Genomic DNA, 14,742 nt, shown 5'->3' with positions numbered 1-14,742 from the left:
AAACATCCTACAAAGGTTTAAAGAAAAGGGTTATAAAAGAGGAGGAACTGATCAGTAGAAAAAAAAAAAAGTAAGATAAGGAAACAAAGGGAAGAAATAAAAAATTAAAACTGACAGTACGCAATACTCCATATTGTGTCCTCAGATCAAAGTGGTAATTAAGAAAAACTGGGGAATCTTGAGAAATGACCCGGTTTTAGGCAATTCTATTCCAGAGAGACCTCAGTTTATATTAAAACAAGCCCCATCAATTAAAGATAAGATCATACATAGCTGCCTGCAGAAAGGAGAACCGCAGCCCAGAAGTGGCATGTTCGCATGGTGCGGCTTCTGCGTTGGATGTAAAAATAGACCGAAAGGAGAAAGGAGTATGAACAGAAATAATACGGTTGCAATGGCAAATAATAAGGAATTGAAAAAAAAAGAAGGTTATCATGTGAAAGTATAGGAGTTATATACGTGTTGGAGTGTTCCTGTAAACTCCAATATTTAGGGAACTGAAGATAAGAATCAGTGAACACATAAGAAACATCAGAAAGGGGCTGGAGATGCATAGCGTTTCGGCACATTTTAAGAAAGTTCAGAATAAGAATCCAGAGGGTCTGAAGTTTATGGGGTTAGAGTTAGTACGGAATAAATGGAGAGGGGGAGACCCTGTCAAATATATAAATAAAAAGCAGGCAGAATGGATTTATAATATGAACACATTACAACCCAATGGGTTAAATATAGAGCGGGATATAAAATCTGTTTGCATGTACTGAGGTAGTTCCTAATTGAAAGAAAAAGAAGGGCTTTATAGTTTTGTTGGCCTTGTGGTGTATAGTACTCACAATACCAGGAGATAGCATTAGGATAGTTAGGGATGTTAAAATAGTAATGTCACATCTATGGAAAAGGAGGGGGGACTGGGGCTGTAAGGGAAGGAGAGGAGGGCAGTACGCATAGAGGGAAGTAGGAGAAACTGACTGTACTAATTATCAGTATAAGGCCTCATGCACACTGCCGTTGTTTTGGTCTGCATCCGAGCCGCAGTTTATGCAGCTCGGGTGAGGACCCATTCACTTCAATGGGGCCGCAAAAGATGCGGACAGCACTCCGTGTGCTGTCCGCATTCGTTGCTCCGTTCCGTGGCCCCGCAAAAAAAAATATAACCTGTCCTATTCTTGTCCGTTTTGTGGACAAGAATAGGCAGATATATCAATGGCTGTCCGTGCCATTCCGCAAATTGCGGAACGCACATGGACGCCATCCGTGTTTTGCAGATCCGCAATTTGCAGACCGCAAAACACACAACGGTCGTGTGCATGTAGCTTAGGGCTCTTTCACACCTGCGTTATTGTCTTCCGGCATAGAGTTCCGTCGTCGGGGCTCTATGCCGGAAGAATCCTGATCAGGATTATCCTAATGCATTCTGAATGGAGAGTAATCCGTTCAGGATGCATCAGGATGTCTTCAGTTCCGGTACGGAACGTTTGTTGGCCGGAGAAAATACCGCAGCATGCTGCGCTTTTTGCTCCGGCCAAAAATCCGGAACACTTGCCGCAAGGCCGGATCCGGAATTAATGCCCATTGAAAGGCATTGATCCGGATCCGGCCTTAAGCTAAACGTCGTTTCGGCGCATTGCCGGAGCCGACATTTAGCTTTTTCAGAGTGGTTACCATGGCTGCCGGGACGCTAAAGTCCTGACAGCCATGGTAAGTGTAGCGGGGAGCGGGGGAGCAGTGTACTTACCGTCCGTGCGGCTCCCCGGGCGCTCCAGAGTGACGTCAGGGCGCCCCAAGCGCATGGATCACGTGATCGCATGGATCACGTCATCCATGCGCATGGGGCGCTCTGACGTCATTCTGGAGCGCCCCGGGAGCCGCACGGACTGTAAGTATACCGCTCCCCCGCTCCCCGCTCCTACTATGGCAACCAGGACTTTAATAGCGTCCTGGGTGCCATAGTAACACTGAAAGCATTTGGAAGACGGTTCCGTCTTCAAATGCTTTCAGTACACTTGCGTTTTTCCGGATCCGGCAGGCACCTCCGGCAACGGAAGTGCATGCCGGATCCCAACAACGCAAGTGTGAAAGAGGCCTTAAGAATGAGGATACAGGGCTCTTTACTCATTGAGTAGCGGCGTCCTGAGGGAAGATGATATGGATTGCGGTGAGAACACATGGAGTCTCTCTGTGTATGGAATGGTGCGGGATGCGGGACTTTGTCGTATTGATGTAGCCTATACCAGTGTTAATTTTTCTTACAGGATACAGTACTTAGTATCCAGGAATTCATGTGTAGCCCATGTGGGGCAATTATGTGGATATTGATCCGTTCAGGAGTATTGCTTTACACGGAACTGCTATTTTTGAACATAGTCAGGTGAACATGTAAAATGAAGAGAAAGTTTTGATCGTTGTTCTATTTTATTTATGAGTGTTTTACATATATGCAAATGAGTATTTAACCCCTTCTACCCGGGCTAGTTTTCGCCCTTCTGCGGAGGCAATTTTTTGCAAATCTGACATGTGTCACTTTATGTGGTAATAGCTTTGGAACACTTATTTATCCAAGCCATTCTGAAATTGTTTTCTCGTGACAAATTGTATTTCAAATTTTTGGCAGATTTTCCATTTCGATCCATTTATTTTCTTTAACACATCGAGGGATAACAGCCAAACAAAACTCAATATTTATTACCCTGATTCTGCGGTTTACAGAAACACCCCACATGAGGTCGTAAACTGATGTATGGGCGCACGGCAGGGCGCAGAAGGAAAGAAGCGCCATATGGTTTTTGGAAGGCAGATTTTGCTGGACTGGTTTTTAGATGCCATGTCCCATTTGAAGCCCTCCTGATGCCCCCTTACAGTAGAAATTCCCAAAGAGTAACCCCATTTTGGAAAGGTGCCAGTTTCATTGGTACTATTTTGGGGTACATATGATTTTAATTGCTCTATATTATATTTTTTGTGGAACAAGGTAATAAAAAAATGGCTGTTTTGGCACAGTTTTTATTTTTTATTACATTTATCTGACAGGTTAGATCATGTGCGATTTTTATAGAGCAGGTTGTTACGGACGCAATGATATCAAATATGTCTACTTTCTTTGTTTGCTTCAGTTTTACATAATAAAGCATTTTTGAAAAAAATAAATATGTTTTTGTGTCTCCATTTTCTGAACGCCTTATTTTATTTTTTTATTTTTCTGCCGATTGTCTTGTGCAGGGGCTAGTTTTTTGCAGAAAGAGTTGACGTTTTTATTGGTACCATTTTTGGGTACATATGATTTTTTTGATCACTCATTATTACACTTTATGGGGCATGGTGACCAACAAATTGGTTGTTTTGGCATAGTTTTTATTTATTTATTTTCACAGTGTTCACCTGAGGGGTTAGGTTATGTGATATTTTTATAGAGCAGGTTGTTACGCATGCGGCAATACCTAATGTCTACTTTTTTTTTTTTTTTTTTTCTTCACTTTAACACAATAAAAGCATATTTGAAACAAAAAATGATGTTTTAATGTCTCCATGTTCTGAGAGCTATAGTTTTTTTTATTTTCTGAGCGACTTTCTTATGTAGGGGCTCATTTTTTGCGGGATGAGGTGACAGTTTTACTGGTACAATTTTGTGGGACATACACCTTTTTGATCGCTTGGTGTTGCACTTCTTGTGATGTAAGGTGACAAAAATGGCTTTTCTTTTTTTAAACAGTTTTTTTTTAATTTATTTTTTATGGTGTTTATCGGACGGATCATGTGATATATTTATAGAGCCAGTCATTACGGACACGGTGATACCTAATATGTGCGTTTTATCCTTTTTTTTTCAATTTTTTTATTTAAAAATCAAGGGAAAGGGGCGTTTTTTTCCTTTTTTTCCTTGAAACTATTTTTTTCATTAAAAACACTTTTTTTTGCTTTTTTTTTAAACTTTCTGTCCCACTCTGGGAATTCAACTTTTGAGGGTCTGATCCCCTCTGCAATGCATTACCTGTTAGTGTATTACATGGAGTAATACACTAATAGGTTGCCTAGGAGACCCAGCCTAGGGCTGAATCTCCTCGGCCCCCGTAGTGGGCAGGTCCCGATGCTGTGCAAGGCATCGGGCTGCCTTGTCATCCATAGGGACGCCACCACAACAGCGCGGCGATACGATGGGCTCCCTCATCTGCTGCATGCACCTTCTATGCTGTGGCATTGGCTTTTTACAGCGATGCTGGCGGATACAGCAGGGGCCCGGCTACCGGGGACTGCTGGGCCCCTGCAGTGATCAGGCGCGCACCGCTCCGGTGCCCGCCCACCATGACGTAATAGTAAGTCAAAATGCGAGAAGTCGCAAGCCATGACGTACTATTACGTCATATGTCGGGAAGGGGTTAAATGATTGAGCAATACTGAAAACAGGCCCATAATAATGAGGAAATGGTATAAGGGCATTTTTAGCAATGAGATAAAGAGCGAGAGGATGTGACGTGGTGATAAATACCGCCCATACCTCGAAAGTGAAACTGAAACATCCCAGATGCGGGTCACATGCGGGTCTGTGCTTTGTTGATACTCTTTTTGAAGGCATGAGAAGCATACCCACTACCGCTCATTGGTTCAGAGACTAAGAAGCTGCGAAGGAGGAAGGATAAGGAGGAGATTGGAAGAAGCAGCATAAAAAGAACCAGTAATTTTTGGGTTACCTGCAACTAATATCAGCACGTAATCTAATACACAAAACTTTTGTACCATTGACTTACATGGTTTTTGGTGCCGGATCCAGCTTCTTCAGTTTCCCATGCCACACACAAAAACGCTGCTTGCAGCAGTTTTGTGTCCGGCATTAGAGCGCATCAAACTGGAACGGAATGCATTCTGGTGCACTCTGTTCCGGTTTGTTCAGTTTTGTCCCCTTTGACAATTAATGGGGACAAAACTGAAGCGTTGTGCTGTGGGATTTGAGAGCCTGTGCTGGATCTCAAAACAGGACAGCATAACGCAGATGTGAAAGTAGCCTTAAAGAGACACAGACAGAGATATTGATGGTTCCAGTAAGTGTTTTACTGTCTCACCATAGTCCTAGATTCACAGCTACACTACTCTGTGCGTCGGTATAATGTCCTCCATGCTGCTGCTTGTGTGTGTGTGTATGTGTGTGTGTAAGAGAGAGATAGGGGAGCAGAATCCCCTCGTCTATGTATATGCTGTGTATGGAGACATCACAGCAAATAGACTCTACCCCACCTTAAGCGGAGCTCAGGGAAAACTGACAATTAGATATGGGACCCTGCAGAAATGGAAAACTGAACATAAATGCCAAAAACAATAACCGTCAGATATACTGTTATCACTCATGTACACACACAACGCTTAGGCTACTTTCACACTAGTGTTTTTTGCTGGATCCGACAGGGTCCAGCAAAAACGCTTCTGTTACTGATAATACAACCGTCTGCATCCGTTATGAACGGATCCGGTTGTATTATCTTTAACATTGCCAAGACAGATCCGGCATTACCCCCACTGAAAGTCAATGGGGGTCGGATCCGTTTTCTATTGGGGAAGATTGTGGCAGAGAAAACGGATCCATCCCCATTGACTTGCATTGGGGGTAATGCCGGATCTGTCTTGCTCCGAATCCCAGGACGGAAAGCAAAATACAACATGTTGCAGTTTGCTTTCTGGTCTGGGAACGCAGCAAAACGGAACGGAATGCATTTGGGAGCATTCCCTTCAGTTCAGTTTTGTCCCCACTGACAATGAATAAAGCGTTTTTTTTCTGGTATTGAGCCCCTATGACGGAACTCAATACCGGAAAACTTAAATGCTAGTGTGATAGTAGCCTTACTCTGAAAAGTCATCTGAAATGGCAGACACACTTTAATGGGTTTTCCAAATACACAAATCGGACACAAGATAAGGAGTTCTTGATCCCCCTGCACATGCCTGACCATCCTCCACTGAAATGGATGGGATAGAAAAATACAACTACCTGAATTCCTAATATCATTTCAATACAGTGTCCGTTTATAAATGGCCTCCAGTGCACTGAAAATGGTGAATAGGACCTGCTTGTTTCATTAGGAGTGTTTCAAAAGCTCATTTAGCAATGCAACTAATTTAGCCACATTATCAATAATGTCATAATATAATTTCCAATGTACGGTATATCTGAAATGCGGAACTGCAATCTTCATTTCATCTGAAAAACTGACTTTGCATATTGATTGGCACACTTTCGCTAATACCATTAGCTACATACACTAGAGACAGAAAATGTACTTTTCAAAGCATGTGAAATTGAAGTAAAATACCCTTTCATCAAAACATGCCCTATATTAAATGAATATTGCTGCACATAAAGTGCAAAAGATGGCTAAATTGTCCACAATAAAAGAACTTCGGCTATTTGATGTTGTTTATCTATAATAATGACTCCAAAGTGTTCAAACTTTAAGCCTTGGGAACTTTCACATAAAATAAACTACTAAAAGCAAAGTTTTCAGAAATATCAGGTAATATAATTTCATCATAAACGTGCACATTCTGAAATAAGAAAATTAAATGTCAGTTTGTCCGTTAATATGAAAGAGGAGTTTACCCTAGTCTGAAAACTAAAGGAGTTGTGCAGTGGTGTTAATTTCTTTTTGTATATGGCTCATAGTGGGTGTAATGGATCTCCTGGCACCCCGACCGGGTACCTCCGTTGATGGACTCCAAGCACTCTGCTCTACACCAAAACCACCACAGGAACCAGGAACAGGAACCGCTTGGTTGGGGTCTCACCGTCCTCCACCCACACTGGACCCGGGACCGGGCTTCCACTTCCAGTGGGTGAACCTCTCCTAAATCCAGAGAGCAGGAACAGCTCTCACAAGAGCTAGTAGTTATAGCCAGGGGAGTATAGCAAATCTTCAGCGTATAGCAATCCCCAGTGTCGATCAGTTACCCAAACACCAGCCTCAACATGATAAAGGGTAAAACAGGAACTCTTTATTGAAGACACCAGCATTGACTTATATACACATTTTCCAACAAGGGTAGCACCCCCGTGGACCTGGTTGGGAACTGAGAACATGACATAGCAGCCAATCCTTTACAGCTTTACAATTTAAACACAAAAACTAACCCTTATTCAACAAACACAATGGCATTGCCTGTGACGCACTCAATAACAGAATAGGCATAGTCTTTGACGCAATCAACAATGAACAACATGCAAACAGACATCTTCACTCCCTCCATAATGAATGAATAGGGAGAGAGGAGACACATGTGATGGGATTATCTCCTGAGTGTATCATAGGGTGATCTACTCATCTAGGAGTCGGCTGCTCTTATAGTCAGCTATCTTAATCCCATCACTAACACAATCAGTGGGAGTCTCAGGGCAGAGTTAACCCTTTTTGTGTTGCTGAATCCACACCATGCACCTTTAATGGACAATAGGAAATACGTGGCATATAAATTCCACACATAAATCAGGGTTCATAGTTCCTTGTAACCCCAAAAGGTCTGAGGGGGTCTCCATAGTTCTGGGTCCATAGTCCGTAGGAAGGAGGCTGGCCCTCAGGCTTCTCCAGCAGCCCCAGTGACGGTTCAGTCCGTCACAGTGGGTTAAATAAAAAAGAAACCACGCTCATCTTTATCAATCCCCCACTGCTGTCAATTCCAACATTATTCCTATTCCCACCGCTCCAGAAATGCCTGGAAAGCTTGTTCAGCCAATCACTGGCAGAGGCAGGCCACTGTTACCGCCACAGATTGGTTGAACAGGTCTTTCCTGCCATTTCCGCTGAGCTGAGACAATGCCAGGAAGCGGAGAGTGGCAGGGGCCGTTCTTCGGACCAGCAGCAGCGTGGTATAAGTGAGGGCGAGTAAGGTTTTTTCCTCTTTTGAACCTCCTGTGAGCAATATTTAAAAAAAAAAAAATTATACCACTGGACAACCCCTTTAACCTTTTGGTGACCAATGATCATACATGTACCTCACTGGTCCATAAGGAGTGTGTGGAGCAGGCTCAGGAGCAGAGCCCACTCCATACACTGTGAGTGCCAGCTGTGTTACATAGCCGACACCCACCCACCTCTGAGATAACTTGAATCCCAGGAGTCTAACTCATTATATACCATGGTGAATAGTTACCACAGAATCTCAGTGGTTAGACAGAGGGAGAGCCCTCCCTCGGTGTCCTTTTCGCCACCCTGCAAGGTAATCATAGGGTGCCAATTGGTTGCTATGGCAGCCAGAGGCCTTTTGAAGGGCCTTTTTGGCAGGCTGTAAAAGAATGCTGGTAAAATTGCTATTCACAGCAACATAGAAGTATTGCTGTCAGTAGCAAAAGCAATAGAATGAACTGGGTTCAAGTCTCCTAAAGGGACTAAAAGAAAAAAAAAAAAGGAGGAAAAATAATCTGAATAAAGATTTTAAAAATATAAAAAAAAATATCTAAAAAAAATTCACATATATCATACCAAAAATAAACATAACTGGTATCGCTGAAATATTAACATAATTTACATAAGAAAAAGCGCTCCCTGCCGGCTTTCAGCTTCTTCAATGCTACAAGCATGTATTACTGCTTACATCTCCCTGCGGCTGCAGCTGTCTAATGATGTAACCCGACACTTTTATATGTTGGGTTACAGATAAGAGCCTACCGCCGCGACGTAGAAAGTTGTGCGGCAGTAGGCAAGTGGTTGAAGTATTACTCTCAAACAAAAACAATATAAATTTGATATTGCTTTAGTTGTACTGAACTACTGAATAAAGTTAACATATCAACATGTAATTTTTATCACACTATGAATGCAGTTTTTTTGCTTCATTTCCACCGCCCAAATATATATTTTACAGTTTATCAACACATTCTATAAACCATGACATTTTTTATTAAAAGACAAAAACAATTTTCCTTGATCCTTAAAAGGGGTATTCCGATTGTGTTAAGTTATGCCCTATCCATAGATTATGGGATAACTATTAGATCAGTGAGGGTCCTACCACTGGGACTTCCCACTTTGACAAGAACAGGGACTCTGTACCCAATGAAGCATCCTGAAATGAACGGAGCGGCCAGTAAGACATTCACATAGCTGCTCCATTCATTTTCATGTGCCTTTCTAACAGGTCAGGGAATGTCATTTTTTGTGGGAGTTCTACTTTAACATAAGTCTACAGTGCATCCAGACTACACTGGTAAATCAACAGGTACAATCTGAAACATAATAGGCATAAAGGATTAGCAATAACAAAAAAAAGAGCATAAACTGTACATGCAAGTTTGGGATTAAAGAAACAGAACTGTTTATCTAGAATAGGGCATATAATATATACAGTGGGATGCGAAAGTTTGGGCAACCTTGTTAATCGTCATGATTTTCCTGTATAAATCGTTGGTTGTTACGATAAAAAATGTCAGTTAAATATATCATATAGGAGACACACACAGTGATATTTGAGAAGTGAAATGAAGTTTATTGGATTTACAGAAAGTGTGCTATAATTGTTTAAACAAAATTAGACAGGTGCATAAATTTGGGCACTGTTGTCATTTTATTGATTCCAAAACCTTTAGAACTAATTATTGGAACTCAAATTGGCTTGGTAAGCTCAGTGACCCCTGACCTACATACACAGGTGAATACAAATATGAGAGAGTATTTAAGGGGGTCAATTGTAAGTTTCCCTCCTCTTTTAATTTTCTCTGAAGAGTAGCAACATGGGGGTCTCAAACCAACTCTCAAATGACCTGAAGACAAAGATTGTTCACCATCATGGTTTAGGGGAAGGATACAGAAAGCTGTCTCAGAGATTTCAGCTGTCTGTTTCCACAGTTAGGAACATATTGAGGAAATGGAAGACCACAGGCTCAGTTCAAGTTAAGGCTCGAAGTGGCAGACCAAGAAAAATCTCGGATAGACAGAAGCGACGGATGGTGAGAACAGTCAGAGTCAACCCACAGACCAGCACCAAAGACCTACAACATCATCTTGCTGCAGATGGAGTCACTGTGCATCGTTCAACCATTCGGCGCACTTTACACAAGGAGATGCTGTATGCGAGAGTGATGCAGAGGAAGCCTTTTCTCCGCCCACAGCACAAAAAGTGCTGCTTGAGGTGGGCTAAAGCACATTTGGACAAGCCAGCTTCATTTTGGAATAAGGTGCTGTGGACTGATGAAACTAAAATTGAGTTATTTGGCCATAACAAGGGGCGTTATGCATGGAGGACAAAGAACACAGCATTCCAAGAAAAACACCTGCTACCTACAGTAAAATATGGTGGTGGTTCCATCATGCTGTGGGGCTGTGTGGCCAGTGCAGGGACTGGGAATCTTGTCAAAGTTGAGGGACGCATGGATTCCACTCAGTATCAGCAGATTCTGGAGACCAATGTCCAGGAATCAGTGACAAAGCTGAAGCTGCGCCGGGGCTGGATCTTTCAACAAGACAACGACCCTAAACACTGCTCAAAATCCACTAAGGCATTTATGCAGAGGAACAAGTACAACGTTCTGGAATGGCCATCTCAGTCCCCAGACATGAATATAATTGAAAATCTGTGGTGTGACTTAAAGAGAGCTGTCCATGCTCGGAAGCCATCAAACCTGAATGAACTAAAGATGTTTTGTAAAGAGGAATGGTCCAAAATACCTTCAACCAGAATCCAGACTCTCATTGGAACCTACAGGAAGCGTTTAGAGGCTGTCATTTCTGCAAAAGGAGGATCTACTAAATATTGATTTCATTTCTTTTTTGTGGTGCCCAAATTTATGCACCTGCCTAATTTTGTTTAAACAATTATAGCACACTTTATGTAAATCCAATAAACTTCATTTCACTTCTCAAATATCACTGTGTGTGTCTCCTATATGATATATTTAACTGACATTTTTTATCGTAACAACCAACGATTTATACAGGAAAATCATGACGATTAACAAGGTTGCCCAAACTTTCGCATCCCACTGTATATATATTTTTACATTCCAGCCAATGGAAGAAATAAAATGTTTTGATAAATTGCTATAAAAATAGTACTGCACACAGTCATGTGTTAAAAGGCAATATGTGCATTTCTATGCATCCATTTTAAATATAATTCTTTTAAAAGAAAAAACTATACCGGTCCCAACCACAGAAAAAGAAACACATTTCTGTACTCATATGTGCAAGTTTTGCTGTGGGTTTATTGTAGCACGATAAGTTGTGGTTTTGCAAACGTGCTAATTCTATCCAGAAATCATTGCATTTTAGCAAAAATGCAGATGACAATTATATAAAAGCCCCTTAAAGGAACACTAAACAGAAAATGCACAAAAAAATCCCTGAAATTCCTTCTCCTCATACTACAGCAAAAACTGGCAAATATATTAATAAAATCTTGTTTCTATATACCAGGAGGTCGCCCATGTTGCCCTCCTCCTCCTTACAGTCCTGTGACAAGCTGCATGAGGAGCCCCCTGAGGTGTAATGTCTGCAGTAGGACAAAGGCTAAATAAACTCCGCCCCTTGATTAAGCCCCACCCCTCCGTTTTCAGGTGAAGATTGAGCGGATGACTTGTAGATTAACTGTATTGCTTTCTGTAAGATTGCTACAGGGTTGTTTGAGTCATGCAGAAAATGCTACAGACTAACAAACCGTAAAGGCAACTATCTAATATTCTTGTTTACTTTTGGCATTCATTTCTATGTTTAAATGTTTAGTGGTCTTTTAACTCCATAAGGACCAACTGGGCCTTAATTCAGAGCGCCGTACATGTATGGCACAAAGTTCCTGTAATCTACCGGAGACCCTGAGGAGAAGACAGAAGTGGTTTATTATCACTTCTGCATTCTCCTCTGTCCAATGCATAGCGCTCTACTGGACCCAGTGATCACCTGATTAGTGTCCCCCGGAAATCTTTTAATGATTAATTTGCAGTCTTCAGACTCTTTCATTTCTTTCACATTTTGTGGTCTTGTGCTAAAAGTGCAAAAGACCCTATGATGAGCAAGCAAAAACAGAATTTTATACATTTTTGTAAATTTATTAAAAAAGGAAAAACAAACATTTTGCACGGACATAAGTATTCAGACCCTTTGCTATGACATTTGCAATTTAGCCTCATTTCTCTTGATCATCTCAGAGCAAAAACCAAGCCATGAGGGGGAAATAACTGCCTATAGAGCTCAGAAACAGGATTGTGTGGAGGCACAGATCTGGAGAAGGGTACAAGAACACAGTGGCCTAATTCTTAGGCTGAGTTCCCTTCATGTTTTTGCACTACGTTTAATGTTTACATTGGCGGAAAAAAGGATACAAAAAAGAGCAGTACACTACGCATTTTAATCCCATAGAGTCCTGCAAAAACGTATGTGTTAATGAATACTTTTTTTAATTTTAATTTTTTTTACACTAGAACTCTATAGTGACTGATGCCACTGTATGCACCCATTTAACGTATACGTACAGAGATGAAATGAAAACCTGATCCAGGATCAATTAAAAAAATGGAAGCTCTTGCGAGCAGGGCCTCATACCTCTTATTTTAATTGTTGAGTTATCTGTTATTTATGATTTTATTTGTACATGAAACCCCTGATTGTAAAGTGCTCTATAAATAAAGATTATTATCATCATTATTATTATTAAGACAATGACCCAAAGTACACAACCAAGACAGGAGTGGCATAGGGACAACTCTGATGTGAATGCCCGGACTTGACCCCAATCGAACAACTCTGGAGACCTGAAAATGGCTGCCCACAGACTGCCCCCATCCAATCTGACAAAGCTTGAGAGAATCTGCAGAGAAGAATGGCAGAAAATCCCCAAATCTAGGCGTGCAAATCTTGTGGCATCATACCCGAGAAGACTAGAGGCTCTAATTGCTGCCAAAAGTGCTTCAACTAGGAACTGAGCAGAGGTTCTGAATACGTATGTCAATTTAAGCTTTTCCTTTTCTATAAATTAGCAATTCGATTAGATTTTGAACATTCTGTTCTCATTTTTTCATTATGGGGTATTGAGTACAGAACGATGGGCAAAAACTTGGATTTATTTTTATTTTTGCACAAGGTCGCAACATAAAGTGTGAAAAGTGAAAAATGTGAAAGGGCCTGAAGAATTTCCAAATGCATTCATGTATGTTGCAAAAATATATAAAATACAAATGAAAAACAAAAAAAGAAAGGATTCCTGACAAAAACAGGATCAGAACCACTATATGTCCAAAATTTACAAAAACACGTCTGGTCATTGAGTCCTATTCAGGTGTGGTCATTAAAGGGTTAAAAGGGACTGATTTCACTTGAAGCATTCTTACAAACCTTCCAAGATTACTTTATAAATATAGGGGGAGATTTATCATCTCCCTATGCCATGGTTTTGGCGTTAATAAGTAACAAAGCTGGGTTTTGCACATTTTTAACTCCACTGTGATGAAATCTAGTTGCAGGTGGTGTTTTTACGGTGCTGTCACCAATTTAGGAAAAAAGGGCGTGGTAGGAGTAGGTAGGGCTGGAGGAGGCATTTCATCTAAGACCAGGCCTGCTCCTTGTTGTAAATGAAATGCCTTCTCTGGCTACACGGGGCCCATTGACAACAGAGCAGCACATGCCAGTCTTAGGCCTCTTTCACACTTGCGTTGTTGGGATCCGGCATGCACTTCCGTTGCCGGAGGTGCCCGCCGGATCCGGAAAAACCCAAGTGTACTGAAAGCATTTGAAGACGGAACCGTCTTCCAAATGCTTTCAGTGTTACTATGGCACCCAGGACGCTATTAAAGTCCTGGTTGCCATAGTAGTAGTGGGGATCCGGGGATCGGTATACTTACAGTCCGTGCGGCTCCCGGGGCGCTCCAGAATGACGTCAGAGCGCCCCATGCGCATGGATGACGTGATCCATGCGATCACATGATCCATGTGCTTGGGGCGCCCTGACGTCACTCTGGAGCGCCCGGGGAGCCGCACGGACGGTAAGTATACTGCTCCCCCGCTCCCCGCTACACTTACCATGGCTGTCAGGACTTTAGCGTCCCGGCAGCCATGGTAACCACTCTGAAAAAGCTAAATGTCGGCTCCGGCAATGCGCCGAAACGACGTTTAGCTTAAGGCCGGATCCGGATCAATGCCTTCCAATGGGCATTAATTCCGGATCCGGCCTTGCGGCAAGTGTTCCGGATTTTTGGCCGGAGCAAAAAGCGCAGCATGCTGCGGTATTTTCTCCGGCCAAAAAACGTTCCGTTCCGGAACTGAAGACATCCTGATGCATCCTGAACGGATTTCTCTCCATTCAGAATGCATTAGGATAAAACTGATCAGGATTCTTCCGGCATAGAGCCCCGACGACGGAACTCTATGCCGGAAGACAAGAACGCAGGTGTGAAAGAGCCCTTAATAATTCAGGGTCATAGTCTGTATATTATCTGATGATATGTGAATATCATCTATCAGAAAAGCATTGTATCATATACAAACAACAAATAATAGAAAGAAATAGGAAGGATGAACCTTACCTGTTTTAATATTTAGTGGAATCGGTTCAACAATGCCGTCACCTATATAAAAAAGAGAGAATAAATACAACAGTTATTATTGAGACTTTATTTCAGGGGAATATTTTCCCAGTTTATACTGCGCCATACAAATAAGAAAAAGTACACTCCAATAACTGTACATAAGACAACAGATAAAGCCGGTTCTCGATATCTGTATGGCTCTTCTGACATTTGGGAATAGAAAACCAGTGGGAAAAAAACTAACAAGAAAAGACCGTTGC

General features: G+C 41.8%; 1 protein-coding gene across 1 annotated transcript in view; it reads right to left on the bottom strand.

Annotated features, from left to right (window-relative positions):
- GPATCH11 (G-patch domain containing 11) overlaps positions 1-14,742 on the bottom strand; it is a 99,315-nt gene that overhangs the window by 38,334 nt on the left and 46,239 nt on the right. Inside the window, exon 3 of the mRNA XM_040429544.1 lies at positions 14,480-14,521. Coding sequence (XP_040285478.1) covers positions 14,480-14,521 — 42 coding nt within the window. The remainder of the gene's footprint in view (positions 1-14,479; positions 14,522-14,742) is intronic.

This window comes from Bufo bufo, chromosome 4, assembly GCF_905171765.1.
Source record: "Bufo bufo chromosome 4, aBufBuf1.1, whole genome shotgun sequence".
Taxonomy (NCBI): Eukaryota; Metazoa; Chordata; class Amphibia; order Anura; family Bufonidae; genus Bufo; species Bufo bufo.
The sequence above is the reverse complement of the archived record's forward strand: the minus strand, read 5'-3'. Positions and strand labels throughout refer to the sequence as shown.